The 18,672-nt window shown below is 31.5% G+C and overlaps 2 protein-coding genes across 2 annotated transcripts in view; one reads left to right on the forward strand and one right to left on the reverse strand.

The window, feature by feature from the left end:
- Positions 1–5,303, reverse strand: part of LOC134691185 (protein cereblon-like) — a 30,258-nt gene extending 24,955 nt beyond the window's left edge. Inside the window, exon 1 of the mRNA XM_063551509.1 lies at positions 5,148–5,303. Coding sequence (XP_063407579.1) covers positions 5,148–5,259 — 112 coding nt within the window. The 5' untranslated portion in view covers positions 5,260–5,303. The remainder of the gene's footprint in view (positions 1–5,147) is intronic.
- A 524-nt stretch (positions 5,304–5,827) lies between these two features.
- LOC134691184 (zinc finger protein 704-like) lies at positions 5,828–16,680 on the forward strand. The gene is made up of 7 exons (XM_063551508.1): positions 5,828–6,525; positions 7,372–7,520; positions 7,740–7,948; positions 10,560–10,660; positions 11,179–11,398; positions 12,073–12,225; positions 12,690–16,680. The coding sequence occupies exons 1-7, from the start codon at positions 6,008–6,010 to the stop codon at positions 12,918–12,920; spliced, it is 1,581 nt and encodes a 526-aa protein (XP_063407578.1). The 5' UTR covers positions 5,828–6,007; the 3' UTR covers positions 12,921–16,680.
- Positions 16,681–18,672: the final 1,992 nt, after the last annotated feature.

The following is an 18,672-nucleotide window of genomic DNA, read 5'->3' on the forward strand; positions in this document are numbered from 1 at the left end:
TGTGAGCCAAGGCTCCGTGTTGAAGGCCGTACATTGACCTATAATGGTTTACTTTTATAAATTGTGAATTGGAAGGAGAATTGTCTCATTGGCACTCACACCACATCTTCCTATATCTAATCATCATTTCTTAATACATAATTTACAAGCAGTGTATGGGAGATAATCAAACAATGTTCTTTAAATTGATTTGGATTACCTCCCTTACACTGCTTTTAAAATTGTCTCAATTGTCCTTACACCAGAAAAACCCTTGTTTTTCCCCTTTGGTTGCCCCTAATTACTAAATGGTTTGAACCATAACCCCCAAAGTTAATCCAAACCATTCCATTGAAGTTTGGAAACTTGTGGTATAATTTTAGAGAGATTCATAAACTTAAGGGGGCTCACGGGTCTAAATCATTTTTTTTTTTTATTTAACATCAGATTTCGCTATAAATGAACTTTATCTTATACCTAATAGAAAAATGAAAGAAAAAAAAGGGGTCACTGATCATTTACACTCACTATCTGCTTCAAAGAACATATATTTTTGCAAAAGTACTTTTTTTGCTGTTGAACTGATAGGAGAAAATGATGTAATATCGAAATAAAAATAGAACTTAATTACAGAAATCGCTTATATTTTACAATTTTTAGTTTATGTATAGCTTCTTTGAAAACAATAAAAAAAAAATAGGTCACCGATGAGTAAAAAAAGATATTTCAATTTTAATGCCAAAATATAGCATTTTTACACCAAAGGCAGATAATTTGGAGCTTTTTTCAATTATATAAACATTTTAAAAGTCATCTAGACCAAACCAAATTGATTTTTTTGGTTAATTTTTGTATCATATCTTAAAGTAATAACTAATAGTGTAATAAATATAATTTGTTATGAAAATAAAAAATGCTAAAATTTTTATACCACCGTGCCTCCTTAAACACAAGTTATTGTCTGGAAACTACAATAAATTGTATTGCTGAGCGCAACCTCAGATGCAACCACAGATATTAAACCCTGAACAATTTGGGCAAATTTGGACACAATATTAAAGCTTGATACTGTCTGAATTTGGATTGTGATCAATTTTTGACAAACAAAAAGTAGGTTTTTGACACAAAATAAATTTGTCAAGATCTTATATATATATATTGTCAATATATTGCGCAATACTGTGCAATAAAAGATTCTTCTTGAAAATTTTCTTTTTAATAGTTATCAAAAGTACAAGGATTATAATTTAGTACGCCAGACGCCCGTTTAATCTACATGTACATAAGACTAATCAGTGACGCTCATATCAAAATAGTTATAAAGCCAAACAAGTTCAAATTTAAAGATTATTGAGGATCCAAAAAGTTGTTCAAAGTACAGCTAAGGTACATGTAATCTATTCCTTGAAATTTGACAAATTTTGAAAAAGGAATTTGAACCCTTTAAGAAAAATTAGAATCCCCAAACTATTGAATTCCCCCTTGGAGCAAATTACCCTCACACTCAATCCCAGCCTTTCCTTTGTATTATGGAACCTTGTAGTACAATTTCAGAGAGATCCATACTCTTAACTACAAGTTGTTGTCTCGTACATTTGTAACTAGAAAAATGCTTGTTTTGGCCCCTGATTCCTGCATGAACATGATGAATTGGGCAATTTAATACCCCAAAACTCAATCCCAGCTTTCCTTTGGTGATATGGAACCTTGTGGTACAATGACAGAGAGATCCATAATTTTTCAAGTTATTGTCAAGAAACTACAATAATGCTTGTTTTTAGCACCTTTTTGGTCCTCATTTCCTTAACTGTTGGCACCATAACCCCACAAAGAATTCAAACCTTCTACTTGTGGTATTAAATATTGTGGTACAATTTCAGGGCAATTGAAATACTTGTACAGTACACAAGTTATTAACCTGAGAGTAGAAACATGCTTGTTTTTGCCCCTTTTAGGCCCCTAATTCCTAAATGGTTGGGACCATCATCCCCAAAATCAATTCCAATTTTCCTTTTGTGGTATTTAACCTTCTTCTCAAATTTCATAGAGATCCATAGACTTAAACTTAAGTTATTGTCTAGAAACCAAATGTGTCTTTGGACGACATCATACCAGTATACGATCCCAAAATATTTTTTTTGCAGTCATATAAAAATGCTTATTTACGCCCCTTTTTGGTCCCTTATTCTGAAATTGTTAGACTGTGACCCCTAAATTCAATCCAAATCTTTCCTAAGTGGTTATATAATATCTGGAAACTATCTGCCTTCGAAAATGCTAACGATGACAACAATGACGGGGCTACGATACAATTTTGGCGAATGTATAAAAAGCTAAATAACTAAATAAAGATTCAAGAAAAATGATACAAACAGAAATGATTGTTAGACTTTCTAAGGTGATAATACGAATAATAAAAATCTGGACTTAAAATAAGGCATATATAGGTACGGTTTTCAATTTGTTAGCTGGCATGACATAAAACAGTGAATAAAAGAATAAACTCCATTCCAGGACCTTTTGTTTTCAAAATAATTGATAAGTTCCAGGTCGAACAGAAAGATTTTGAAAGCAGAGAAAACTGGGTATCTTATAATCGCCATGACTTTATCATGTTTATCAGATGACAATACCAATACTTTAATAAATAAGGCTTAAACATAGTTATATACTTTAATTCAGTCATGGACCCGCAATATCACGGGTGTGTTCTAGTTTAGTTTAAAAAATTGCAACAGGTTTGGTTTGGCAAAAATGTAAACTTGTATTTTAATATAATAGCATTATTTGTATGCATCATTTCTTAAAATCACAATATTTGACCTCACATTTTTGTTCACCGTTTAATAATCTCAAAAAAACTATCACTTTTTTTCCGGAATAGCAGGACATCACAGAAGTTCCTATTGAATTTGATGTGAAAAATGTAATATTCTGACATCTCAAATGAAAGGAAAAGAGATAGTTCAAATGTTGCAACTTCTTCAGTCATGTGTCTCAGATTCCTATTTATACGGGATAAAGTGGAAGCAATAATTTCTGACTTTACAGTAGTAATAACAAATAATTGGGTGCTTAAGGTGGTACCCAACACCTTTACTAAAATTTATTTGGCTCGTTTAATTTTTATAAATTTTTTACAAAGAATTTACTTTGACCCTTTGACAAAAATATAAAAATTTCAAAAAATTTGAACCAACCATTTTTAATATCAGAAAAAATACACAGGTTATATATATAGCAGTTTGACAAACACTAATTTTGATCACTGAGAAGCTTAATATTCCCTTAACAGCACAACGTAATTAAAATGTTTAGCTGATTTTACAGAGTTATCTCCCTGTAGTGTTAGGTACCACCTTAAATGTAATAAACAATAGGCCAAAAAAAAAAGGAGCAAAATAGCTTAAATTTCAAGAAAACAGGATGAAAAATTTTAAACCTTATCTTTGCTCTGTATTTTAAAGGGAAAAAAATCATTTTGGCCTTAGAGGCAGTAATCATATTCAAAACAGTGTGGTCCTGGCCATTGATTGATGACCTAAATTATCCCATTGACTGGGACAGATTAGGTGAACGTTTGTCTGTAACGACCATTGCTCACTTCTTACTTATTATAGAATTTAAACAGTGGGGTCACCAAAGGTTCTTAACGCCTTTAATAATAAAATAATTCGAAAAATTATTCAGGAATAACCTTTATGTTTTGATTTATATTATTGATATAAATCAACACATCGTATTATTCCGGATTCGTTTTTCGAATTGCTTTATTTAGGTGTTGAGAACCTTTGGTGACCCCACAAATTCAGTGTCTGTAACAAGTACACAGTGAGCAGTGATTGTTACCGACAAACTTTCACCTAATCTGTCCCAGTCAATGGGATAATTGAGGTAGTCAATCAATGGCCAGGACCACACTGTTTTGAATATGATTCTATAAGGCCTTGGTATATTCAGCTATTTCTTTTTAAAATAACTTTATCGCACTTTTATTAAAAATGATGATTAGAAAGGTTGTGTAAATCTGAGACTATTATAGTAGTCTCAGTCATGTCAGTGAAAATAGACCTTTTAACCCTCTTGCTGCCGGAGGGACACATATGTCCACACCGGCAGTGCCGGAGGGACACATATGTCCAGGGTTAAATTTATGCAAGCTTTTCGTCAATGCTGTATCTCTTTTAATCAAAAGATCGAAGATTAAACACTGTGATGTTTTCTCCAATGGGTCCTAAATGTTATGGTCATTATTTCGTGACGTCATATATCGAATGACGTCGTTGTTTAGCATGTTACGTCACAGACGTCGAGCTGTCGTATTTTCCGGCATATGAAATGCAACCTTGAAAAACGGTCGGCAGCAAGAGGGTTAAACCTTGATTTAAAAAAGTTAATACAATGCATTACTTCATTGCTTTAAATCATTATAAATATTTTACCAACATTTAGATTTGCATCAAATATTTGCCACTGGACGTTAAACAACATACAATCAATCAATATTTTCTTCATCACCTCTATATGCTTTTGGCCTTGCTTCCAGACTTACTTTTTTGTACATTATTCTAATATCTGTAAAACACCTTCATATCCTCACAAATGGTGACCTTTTTTAGCCTCATACATGTACATGGCAATTGAAACAATAAAAATAAACAAAAATAACTGTATGCTCGGGCATTTAAAGAAATGATTAAGTCCCAGATTCAGTTACAAAATAGATTTTTAGCCAATCCATTACAGTACAGCATTCAGCAATAATGGACTGAAACCACAATGGACTGAGAGGTCATAGACCTCAAAAACGTCAATGTTTATTTGAAATAGAATATAGTTATCTCATAGATAGCAAACACGAAAAATAAGTTTTCACAAATTGATATTCAGATTTTCCAATTTCACACAATTTTTACAAAAGATCTATCAAGGATTTGTATAGTCCGAGATTGCTCTGACGTCTGACGGCTTTTTAGCCAGACAAGCTGGGGTCCCACGGCCCCAGCTTGTCTGGCTAAACAGCCGTAGGACGTCAGAGTAATCTCGGACTAGGTTTTGTATAGTTAGACGTCTAACTATACAAATCCTTGGTTCTATGCAAAAAAAAAGCGAATTACTCTAGAAGATCTAGGTGTTCTTAAATTTGTGCAAACTTTAGTTTTAACAACCTGTTATATCCTCTGATATACAATGTACACTGTGCATCAATGTGTAAACTGACAAAAACAAAAACAAATAATGTAAAATTGGATGCAAAATTGCTTTCATGGAGGCTGACATCTTTGCAATGAACTCTGGGATTTGCTTATTGTTTATCTCTTTGACAGTTGTCACATGTTTGACCGATTTAATTTGGCTGTTCTATTTACTTTATTTACCCATCGTATTTTACTGTTAACGAAGATTTACATCTCGAACCTTACAGATATCATTATATGCATAGTGTCTCATGGTTTAAGTTGACATTTAATGAAGTCATAAACCCTTTTTCTAAATAATAATTTTCCTTTTGCTGAAATTCATTACGTAAGTAACATGGCGGGAGTACATGATAATCTCTATAAACACCATGATGAAATTGATTGACAGGTGCGTTCTGACAAAATAAATCAAATTAAAGCAGTTTTACGTTTAATTTTCAATTAATCTGAGTAGCGAGTGTCATTTTCATCGTTCAATGAATCTGAAATCACTTGAAAATGCAAACAGAATCCACGAAAATATACATTTTTGAAGAAATATTTCTTAACTTATGTCCTTAACCTTGTTGCTATTTGAGTTATCCAATGACATTGTGGAGGTGTGCGATTTTAAGCTAATAGTTAGCAGTAGTTAAATCATGTGGTTTTGTTGATACCCAGTGAAGCTCCGCCTATTAACAGCACCATAACAAACCGGTGGAAAGACCGGCATATGTTTACATTTGACAGCTGATTTTGAGCAACAAATTATTCAATGAATATATAATTTTAAGTGCTAACTTCTAAATATTTTTATGTTGGATATATGATTTATTATAAATGAAACTATGTTTTCCAATCGGAGACTTGCAAAACGGTCTATTATAGGGACAAAAATCAGTGCTTTGTGGCAAGATGGCCGTTATTATCCTGGGAGCATCCAGAATTACACAGCTGAAGAAAGTATGGTATTTGGACCCTCATACGCCATACAGTTTGACGATGGACATAGGAAGGAAGTCCGTGCAAATGAAATAATTGGAACTGGATTTCAAACTCTCTCATCTGTGAAACTTAAGAACGGCCAAAAACTTTATTTAACTTTGAACGGTCGTGAGGTCCCAGGAATTGTCATTGATCACGATAGAGAACATGACGTTGTGATTATTAACGTAAAAATGTCAAACGGTGGTGAAACGGAGATCGAGAGAAAAACGGACGAATTAAGACTGATAGAAAGTAGGAAATCGGCAAGACTTGTTGATCAAGATACCGATTATTCGAAACTTGCTGACTTGGCACTGAACACAAATGAAAACAAAAGAAGCCGAACAGTTTCACACGTTATAGATGTGCCATCGAAACTGTAAGTCTTTTTTTTTCACCTTATCTGGTAAAGCTTAGGAAACTTTCTATTTGAAACTCCTTGTGTATCTATATATCTATTTAAACTCCTGATCCTGTCCTATTCACAGGTTATTGCCTGTGTCTAAATATAGTTCATTTAGCTGATAAAAATCGTAAAATACAATACCGGCTTACTATATAATTAACTAATAGGAAATACGTAGGTTTCTTGCTGTTATGAAATTAATTCAGTAAACATGCCATTTACGGTATTATACATGTACAAGTCGCTGTCAACATCCTTTAACTGACAAAATTAGTGTACCGATAAACTAAATCAATTGGTCACAAAAATAATTTTCGATGGAACAAAAAATGACTGGCATTTATGTTATCACATTATAATTAAAGATGTGAAAAAATTAAAAAATCAGTCGATCCCCCATGATAGGAACCAGGAGGAGATTTAACATTGTGACTAGGGGATACCGGTATGTGTGCACGTGTGTACATGGTGTAGGTCATTTCATGTGTATACTAGCTTTATGATGTAACAGTTTAAACATTTAAAGCTTCTACTTAAAACTGGGACTATTATATACTAATAGTATAACAGTCCAAACTGTAGAGCAGGGAGGCACATGTTGCTGAAACTGCATAGCTGCTGTATAACTCTTTAGAACATGCACGTGCATGTGCATGTATATATTTTATATATTTTTTCATTAAAACGTTTATTTTTTATTTGTAAGAAAAGTTAATCTAAAGAAATCAAATTATAGAGTGATTTGAAGGTGATTTGAAATACATGTACATGTATTTATGAATTTATACAATTCAGGCAATCTGTACATATTATTTTCAGTAGACACAGAGGTCCAAACATTGAAGGAGAGGACCAGAATAACAGCCAAACAGATGATGATGTAGAAATGGACGAAAATATCGCGGCAATGGTGTTAACGAGTTTGTCCTGCAGTCCAGTATCCCCGCACTTCCATGGGTCATTAACAGGTATTGTCAATGCTTCTGTGTATATCCAAATGCCTAAGTTACCTGGACTGTCTTCCTGAATTTGAATATATGCTGCTTCTGTTGGCGAACGAAATGTATAGCAATGCATATCTCTTTATAAAAGTTCGTTTGTACAAATGTACATACTTAAACTGAAAACTAATGTTATGAACATAATAAATTTCATCACTAAGAAATGTTTTATTTTTTTAAAAACAGAAAAGTGCCACTTGTTGTCTAGCAGTGCTAACAGTAGTGGCTTCCATTCCGAGCCCAGGAGTGATCCCTCCCCACCCCTCTCTAGTCATTTGAGTGAAAGTTGCCCAACCACGACGGGGATGTTTTTTGGACCGATGGGGAAAGATGAAGGAATTAACGCAGATGACGACATGGAGAATAGTCCAGAACCAAAGAGAAAAAGAAGTTTGGTAGGTTTTATTGTCATCAAATAAATAAATGTAGTGGAATTGTGTCAACTATTTTCCAATCGGTTATTAAATCAATGGAACAACAATCCATTTGCGTGCCAGTTGGCAGGCTATCAATTATCAACAACATCTTGCAAATTTTAATGAAAATACTTTATATGTGACGACAATATAGACATCACACCAATAGAAAATAATTCCCTTTCTACGCAATACACTTTTAAACTTTTAAACCCTCTTTTACATAATAGTTATTTCAGGATTGGTTCTTTGTCGTTGTGAATGTGTATTACGTTTGTTATTTGTTTACATTTATGACCTACTTTCAGTCAGCTGATCATACCTTACCGGCTATCTATTTTTAGCAAGAAAAATTGATTATTTAAATTCGGAAAACCTTTATTTATATTTTCATTTTCTGTATAATATATTTGCAAAGGTGATTGGCTTTGTCTATCATGCGTAATTGCGCTGATTATGTTATGTAATGGGGATTAAAGGTTGCCTTTTTGCTGAAAGGGTCAACGTTCTTGGCCAATACACAAAGTCAGGTGCCAATCATGTGATCACGTGGTATATAATCATGTAAACACGAAGCATAATAACAAAGACTTGTAGTTAAACTTTGCTTTGTTTAAAAAATGGAAAAGTATAGAATTGAAATGAGCTTTGTCCTTAATATTTTAGGATGAAATGCATTTATGCTTCGTACACATGCAAAAATATCATATCACATACGTGAACTGACCGAATTTTTATTGTGCAATGGAGCGTAACAAGACGTATCGGTTAACATCTCGAGTCAGCAGTTTTTAAGTGGCACATCAATGTAACAGTACACTAACCCTTAGGCAGTTAATAGAACATGATATTGACATAATTTTGTTAATACACAACAACACTCTCTGTTGCAATTGAAACCTGGAATTATGAACTATACGACCTAAATGAGCTATGTAATATAGTTTTTTTTTTACACATGACTGTTCATCTCTTGCATGTGGATATAAAACCACTGATAGAAGACGGGATTCGTTAAAATATATTTATATATACACACTGTATTCAGTAAATATACATGTATATTTAAATATGTCCTCTCATACCTGTGTGTCAAACAACACATACACTGTGACATTCAAACAGAAAGCCGAGATCATATATTGAAATGCATACATAAAACACACAAGTTTAATCAAGCAACTTAAACACACATATTGAAGCATGAAATTTTGACATGAATAAGAAAACCTTAGATAAAAGAGTTTGCAAATTAAAATAGCACATTAAATTAGCACAAAGAGATTAGTTTAAAATTTTAATTTTAAGAATTAGGTCCTTGTTTTATTCATTTTTTTCACTGAACAGAATTTTTTTCCCCAATTTTTTTTTTTTTATATAGAAAAGTGAAATGTAAATATGAAAAATGCATTAATGGTCTATTGTGGAATCACAACATTTTCTTTTTTTTATTTTTTATATAAGAGGGTCTGGAGGGGGGGGGGTCTGTTATTCAGTAAACATTTATTTTTCACCCCTTTTTTCTTTAATCTTTTAAAAATCAACCCCTTTTTTCTCTAATCTTCAAAAAAATAACCTCTTTTTTCTCTAATCTTCATTTATTTTGCATGTTATTCTCTAATCTTTATTTTTTAAGGGCATTATTCTTTAATCATTTAACCCCATCCAAACCCTCATATAAGGCAAAAAAAAAACAAATGTGTGGTCCCTGCTACCCCACCTTCCCTACTTTTTAGTCTCTTAAATAGCCTACCATAAAGATTTTTTTAACATTTTTCAATAAGCACTGTTAAGTCAGAATGTTGCTCCCAAAGACTCAATGTAAAAATAAATCATAAAATAAAAAAATATCCCTACCTAGCTACGTATACCAACTCAATATTTTTCAAGATGTAATTGGAACCACACATACTATTTTATTTGGCCTAAATATAAAGTTGTCAAAAAGATGAAGAAGTCTTGTATATGGCCATGGCCAACCATGCAAAGGCTGTATAGCCAGCCAAGGTCCTTACTGAAACTTCCATTTGTAAAGTCTTATAAATTCCCTCACTTACCTGGATATCAGATATACATGTATGCATTTAATGAAAACAATTCTTTATATAGAAGATCTTTTTACTAGTTACTTATATTTGATATTAAAACAGGGGGGAAATAATTTCCCTTGATCCATTTAAATACAGATAAGGCATACGTTTTTCTTCAAAGCAGGACCATTTAATTTCACAAAGTCTTAATTTAATTTAGAATTTGTAGTATGATATTACATGTATATGTGTACTGTGACAATCTGACAACATTTTATGACATTACTGAAAGACTGTGTGAGCTTTAAACTAAAATTTAGATAGATTTTGGCAAATTTTGAGTTTATATTCAATGATTTTTTTCAGCATAATAAGAAAGACAATAATTTGAAACCAATTATAACATGTGTATAAGAAGTATTAAGAGATATATAGCATTTTTATTTATAATGAATATATGCAAAATTTAAAAGTAAATCTTAATTTAGACTTTACTTAATATGATTTTTAAGGTCAGAGCAGCAATTTTTGGAATGCACATTTTGATTTTTCAATTTTAGGGTATGACCAAAACTATGTTCCAGTGTACTTGGAAAGGATGTGGTAAAGTCCACAACACAGAATCTGCAATAGAAAAACATGTCAGGACAAACCACTTGGGGTATGTACATTCATATTATGTTGAGACAGGCATATACATATAAGTAAAGTATCAACAGACATTTAAGTGCTTGCTCACAAGAAGAATAAATAGTCATTTCAGAATTACATACTGGGAACTTTTAGCTATGCTTTTCCCTGGTAGGTTTTGTACAGCAAAATCTACACAACATGAGCTATACACTGTTCATTTAAATGCATTCTTAAGATCCATGAAATACAAAAAATATCCAGTTATCAAACCTGCAATCAAAGCATAGAACAAAAAAATTACCCATTACACTATAATCATGTTGAACATACTAGGAGGAATACATTACATTCAATCTATTTCCCATAAAAAAGATTGACTTATCTCCCTTAGGCCATAACTGTTTATTTTTAGGTGAATGCAATGAGGAATTATTGTTCGTTTTGTTTTGAAGAAAAACTTTTGGTGAATGATGTTCACATAAAAAATAAAATTGGTAAGAAACTTTTTTTTGATTGTAAAAAACAGGAACAAATATTTGATTACAGGGGCAAAGACTCTGATTCTGACATGTCAGACCACGAAGAGGAATTTTATTACACAGAGATAGAAGTGAACGTAGACAATGTAACAAAGACCTTCTCTGATATGTTTACATCCTCACCTCCAGACCATAACTACATGGACCCTGTACAATATATTACAGACCATGATTATCAGAGAAAAGTTGATATACCAGAAACTAAACCAGAAACAATTGATATGAAGGTAAATGTTTTAGAAAAATATTAGTGTTAGTCGTCAGCAGCAGGTTATACTGAAAAGACTGAGATTTTGTAGCATTTAGATTTTTTGACTGGGTTTCCTGAAGATAACAGACAACAATACATATATGAAAATAATTGTTTATGTAAAAAAGAAAAATACTTTTTAAGATATTACTTAACCATGTTAACAGGAAATACTCTGTCCTCTGTTTTTTAAAAACCATAATACTGCCACATTAAATATCATTTTCAGATTATAAATGAATAATTGAGATTTTAATGTTTCAAATTTAGGAAAAAAGGTATTCACAACCCTCTGCTTAAGCTTATCAATTACAGATTGCTTTAGTTGTCAAGCTGATTAAAAATTGAAAACTTACAGTGAAATGATCCATCATAGAAGCAAATAAAAATTTCCTTCTACTTAAAAATTATGTCTTTTGACCAAGTATCAAATGTTATATATATGCAATTACAATTTTCACATTGTAATTGTAAACTTTTCACATTGTAATTGTAAAATTTCAAATTTTAGGACAATCAGTGACAATGTAATGTTTTTATTTCCAAACTTATGACATAGTGTATATATTCATTGACATAGTTATCTTATGCTGTCAATGATATATATTTGTTTTCAGATCATTTTTAAAATATTTCATTTCATTTTTTTAGGAGCACAGTTATTCCCATATGCATGCCTCCTCAGTGCCGTCAGGTGGTTTCTTTCCACACCAAGAGCTGACAGCTCCTATTTCCATGCCACAGATGAAAAGGTCACTATCATGGCAGAACAGTGCTGTTAACTTGTCTCCAGTGTCATCTGCTGTAAGTTATAACATATGAAGACAGTTGTATGTATTGTTTGATACAGTCCAATTTATGCACACAAGAGGCTCAGTTGATGTTGAGAATTTAAGCTGATTTCTTGTAAAGTCACAATGTATACCAGAAGTGGATTTAGGATTTTGAAAAGATTTTTAAAACATTGTATTGTTTTAAGTAGGATTTGTTAAACATCTAAGCATTAACCATATATATGTAGCTTTGTGTAGAGAGGATTAGGTCTCCTGCCCCCAACCTAAATTAGTATCTGAATAATATACCTCTGATTATATTGGTACATTGTATGTGCAAATTTATAAATTTATTTCTTCAAAAGTTTTCAATTGTATGCAGAAATTTTTCTATGAAAGAAAAGTAATAATGAATTGTCCACTCCTGAGTTACAACCACATTATTCCTGTAGTATGTCCAATAACATATCATAGTATTTATCTCTTTATTTATAGGTTTCATCCCCTATAAGAATGACCAAGCTTTCACCTCAGGACAGATTACAACAACACCAAGCACAATCTCCTAAATCTCACATGTTTGGACAATCACCAAAATCAGCGGCACTCCATAAAAAACCACGTAGTGAAGTACGGAAATGTCGGAAAGTTTATGGTATGGAAAACCGTGAAATGTGGTGCACACAGTGTAAATGGAAAAAGGCGTGCTCAAGATTTACAGATTAAAAACTAACTGTCAGAACGCAATTGCTTGATGGATGTTAAATCGAGCTTAAGTCAAAACTAAAACCCAAAGCAAAACAATGATGTTACAAAAAATGGTTTGTAGGTAAATTACAAATGTGGTGGCAATTTGGACCAAGATACAAATCATTGTAAAGAATTGTATCAAATCTGATAAAAAGGGTTCTTCAGTGATTTTAAGGTTGTATAGCACTTTTTCCCCTATTATATCACCATATTTACAATACGTTCTATCATAAGATTAATTCAGATAGCACCATCATAAGAAATATGGTAAAATGGATATCATTGAATCACAATTATTCAACTTAATCTCAAACTTGGAGAAATCTCTTTGACAGAAATGATCTTACAACAGTTCGGTATTAATAGGACTCCAGATCAATCAAGTAATAGATATAAGTATAGAATAGACATTTAATTACAAAGCTCAATTATTGATCTCAAAGTATATTCATTTAATTCATTATGCAAACTGAAATGTAACATTTTTCAGCTGAAAAAGGAAAAAGTTTTAAATGCAAAAATGTAATGTACTGAAAAGGTTCAAAGGTTATTCTTTGATAAGTGGATTGGAATTATTCATTAAAAATAAAATCCACTGCCTAAGAACGTTATATTCCAAAGCTTATTTAAGCAACAGATATTAAATTTTTATGAGTCAGGACTTATAGCTTAGCTCTAGAAAGTTTTATTAACTTTTGACTGTTATTACATATACATGTATTTACTATTATGTATGTCTTTTAAATATAAAACCAGTTGTTGACTGATCATTATGTATTTTATTATCTGTGATATGTTATTGTAGTTCCCTGATTAGATAAGATTTATAGGACATTGTTAAGCAGAAAATCTAAATCTTAAAACAGAAGCTCTAAACATTAAAACAAAAGCTCTAAATCTTAAAACGGAAAAATAAATATTGAAGAATACATTCAATTGAGCAAGTGATCTGTTTAAGTCTTACTCTTTCTGTCCTTATAAGTGGTACAGTTATGTTGAACGTATTGTTCTTGGTGTTCCAAAACTGTTTGTAGAGTTATCTCCCATTTGAGACTGTATCAACTATTTTAATCTTATACATTTTAATGAGGGAATGTTTAAATCTCAGGTATTTTGTGAAATTTAATTATAAATATTGAGTTTTGTGAGCTTTAATTAATTTAGAATATTTATTTTTAGTTGATTGAAATGATGCTTTCAATATTTGAAAAAAAATATAATGGTGATGCAAACTGTAAATACAGTTTAATATTACAGTGCTACTTAAAATGAACATGATTATTTATGTATTTAGCCAATTATTACAAAGCTTTTGAGATATTTATTGTGTAAAGATATTATTCCTTTACTACTCATGCTATTATGTAAAAAACTTTTTTCTCAATAACACAATTTCATCTATAACTAAAATCCTTTTCTATTTGAAACTTTCAATGGTAAGTCCTTGCAATTTTATAAATACAAGTTTGGAGTTTGAATCAGAAATTAATTAAGATGTCCAGAATTTGTTTACCACATAATCAACTCCATGCAACTTAGTGAAAAGTTAAGACTGAAGCCTTGTATGTTGCATGATTTAAATTCAAATAAATCCCTTTTTCACTTTTTTCCCATAGAAATCTTGAATTGTAAGAATGTTCAAACTCCTCACCATAAAACCCTTTGGTGAATTTCTTTAATACATTGTAATACAAAATACAATCTAGAATCTTATAAGTGACCAATTTCTTAGTGAAATTATGTTCAAGATAAAGAGTTCTTTGTTATTTCATATATTTAAGATTAAAAAGGTAATTCTTGTCATTTTATAGACCATTTTTTAGACTTTTATCAGGTATAGCCAGTCAAGGTTGTTAATCACTTCCATTTACTGTTTATTTGACTTTTCAATTACCACTTTAGCACCCTAGCTCTCTTTCTCTAAAAAAGGGGATGTTGCATGACCTTGACTTCCAATGAGAGTCTCACATGATTGGTATGTAAAAAAATTAACAGCAACAAAAATATAATCTCTCTTCAGCCTTATAATTAATTGTACAGAATATGACAGGTTCATGCTGATTTGAGATTCTTTGCATACCCAATCATACACAATGATAACATTTTTATTTTGTTTGTGATCATTTTAGTGCTGTTTTGATATCCTTGTCTAAATGTTATTTGTACTTTTATGAAGTCGTAAAGTACTCTTATATTGATTAGATTAAAAATTTATCTTGCTGTCTAGTTAAAAACTATCTAGTCTATGTATAAGGTAGTTTCTCAAACTATTTATTAGTGCAAAACATTATCTTTGAAATTGCATTCTTGGGGAATATGGAGAAGAAAGGGATTGTAGTTTCAGTTTAAATTCTTCAGATTTTGATCTGTGGTAGCAAAAGAAAACTATCCAGAGATCATCTTTATTTTAAATTCTGAGAACCAATCTCTGATCTTACACTGCAATATATTTATTATCCATTTAGCAATGCTTTAAATCCAGCAGACAATATTAGGAGTTTTATGATTAGAGATGGTGATAGTAAATGCAGAGGATAACTAGAGTGATCTCCCTTTAATTGTTCTCAATGCAAGTCAGTATTCATTTTATATCCTGTTTTAACTTAAAATCTTCCTTCATAAAGAGTTTTTTTTTTCATCTGTATTTCAAATATATTAATATACAATAATTTTATCTCTGGTGGAGACATTACTGATTTGCAGTCGTATCACATATTCTTATTTAAAAAAATAAGTAATGAGATTAAAAAAAAAACCAACAACACAAGAATAGAACAATTTCCCCCTACATACTGATTAATATTTTTTATATAGCAGTGTTATTATTTTATTTTATTGAAGACCACAAATAAATGTTTTGAGGACATTTTATGTATTTTGTTGTGTGTAGTATGATTATTTAGTCTTTCATCTTTTATTGAAACCGGTTTTATTTAAGTGTGTGTAAATGTTTATATACATATAATTTTCATATTTTAAATGTGTTCATTGTAAATCTCTACATTGTTATAGAATCATATAGTTCATTAATATTATCCGTCAATAATCAAATGTCACTGGTGACAGGAAAACAGACCTTATATAGATAACTTATTTTTGTAAATGTATGAACAGTAATGAACAGATTTTTTTTTAAATATCTTAAAAATAGAAAAGGTATTGCAATGAAAAATCGCCCTGAACATACATGAAATATTTGCCACTGGACTTTTGCAACCAACAATCAATCAATCATGCGATGAAAAAAATAACTATTTAGTATGACTTTCCTATTGGCTAAATAATAATTTTTCGCTTGTATGCAGATTTCGGCAAAACCACAAAATGAAATTTTCTTAATCCGCAAAAATTGATACCCACAAAAATAAATGAATCCACAATCAAATATTTTTATAGCAATAATAGCTAAATAGGTCATTATGCATTCTGTCATGTGCTTATAACACTTACATGTATGATGATGACAATATATGCTTCTTGATAACATCATTTAGATTCTTTATTTATAGACTAATGAATGAAGTGATTTTAACTCTAGGTTTTAATATTAAGTCTTCTTGAAGAGTTAATTCCCCTGTTTGAATAGTGCATTTTTAAACTTACATATTTTACTTGTTTATAAAGTATCATATATATCATTGTTATTCTTTATTTTTGAATTTTAAAATTATTGTTTGAATATGTTATTATTGTAAATATGTAAATAATAAAGAGTCAAATAAATTGTGAAATACATAATGAAGTTTGCTTGTGAGTTTTTTTCCATCAGAGACATACATGGGCTGATTTAGGTCTTTCAATGGTAAGTTTACTTGTGAGAATTTTTCTATCAGAGACATACAAGGGCTGATTTAGGTCTTTCAATGGTAAGTTTACTTGTGAGTTTTTTCCATCAGAGACATACATGGGCTGATTTAGGTCTTTCAATGGTAAGTTTACTTGTGAGAATTTTTCTATCAGAGACATACAAGGGCTGATTTAGGTCTTTCAATGGAATGTTTACTTGTGAGTTTTTTCCATCAGAGACATACATGGGCTGATTTAGGTCTTTCAATGGTAAGTTTACTTGTGAGAATTTTTCTATCAGAGACATACAAGGGCTGATTTAGGTCTTTCAATGGTAAGTTTACTTGTGAGTTTTTTCCATCAGAGACATACATGGGCTGATTTAGGTCTTTCAATGGTAAGTTTACTTGTGAGAATTTTTCTATCAGAGACATACAAGGGCTGATTTAGGTCTTTCAATGGTAAGTTTACTTGTGAGTTTTTTCCATCAGAGACATACATGGGCTGATTTAGGTCTTTCAATGGTAAGTTTACTTGTGAGAATTTTTCCATCAGAGACATACATGGGCTAATTTAGGTCTTTCAATGGTAAGTTAACTTGTGAGAATTTTCAAATCAGAGACATACATGGGCTGATTTAGGTCTTTCAATGGTAAGTTTACTTGTGAGAATTTTTCCATCAGAGACATACAAGGGCTGATTAAGGTCTTTCACTGGTAAGTTTACTTGTGAGAATTTTACCATCAGAGACATACAAGGGCTGATTTAGGTCTTTCAATGGTAAGTTTACTTGTGAGAATTTTTCAATCAGAGACATACAAGGGCTGATTTAGGTCTTCCAATGGTAGGTTTACTTGTGAGAATTTTTCAATCAGAGACATACAAGGGCTGATTTAGGTCTTTCAATGGTAAGTTTACTTGTGAAATTTTTTCAATCAGAGACATACAAGGGCTGATTTAGGTCATTCAATGGTAAGTTTACTTGTGAGAAGTTTCCAATCAGAGACATACATAGGCTGATTTAGGTCTTTCAATGGTAAGTTTACTTGTGAGAATTTTTCAATCAGAGACATACAAGGGCTGATTTAGGTCTTTCAATGGTAAGTTAACTTGTGAGAATTTTCCAATCAGAGACATACATGGGCTGATTTAGGTCTTTCAATGGTAAGTTTACTTGTGAGAATTTTCCATCAGAGACATACAAGGGCTGATTTAGGTCTTTCAATGGTAAGTTTACTTGTGAGAATTTTTCAATCAGAGACATACAAGGGCTGATTTAGGTCTTTCAATGGTAAGTTTACTTGTGAGAATTTTTTAATCAGAGACATACAAGGGCTGATTTAGGTCTTTCAATGGTAAGTTTACTTGTGAGAATTTTTCAATCAGAGACATACAAGGGCTGATTTAGGTCTTTCAATGGTAAGTTTACTTGTGAGAATTTTCCATCAGAGACATACATAGGTCTTTCACTGGTAAAATATTGTGTATCTGCTGTTATTCCCTGGACATACCATGGTTGGAACCCCCCCTTTTTTGGACGTTCTATGCATTTGAATACAGTTGAACCCCTCCCCCTCCCCCACCTTTGTTTTAGGTTGGGAACATCCACCACTGTGTCGTACGAGAGCCTACAAGACAACTTTCCATCTAAGTCGCAGTTTGTAAAGGTAAACAATTATAGGTCATTGAATGCCCTTCAACACCATGAACACAGAGCATTGGTTAGTCAAGGTAGTCAGCAGATGACTAGATTATAGATGTTTAAAGTTTTTACACCTATTATATTTGAGTTTCGTTCCAGTCATTTATACAGAAATGTCAAGATGTGCAAAAAGGTGTTCATGGTTTTTTTTGGAAAAAGTTTGTTTCCAGTTTATGGAGAAAAAAATAATTTGTTTCACCCTCAGCTTCCACTATATGTGATGCTAAAATTGAAAGAAAA

Source organism: Mytilus trossulus, chromosome 11, assembly GCF_036588685.1.
Source record: "Mytilus trossulus isolate FHL-02 chromosome 11, PNRI_Mtr1.1.1.hap1, whole genome shotgun sequence".
Lineage (NCBI taxonomy): Eukaryota > Metazoa > Mollusca > Bivalvia > Mytilida > Mytilidae > Mytilus > Mytilus trossulus.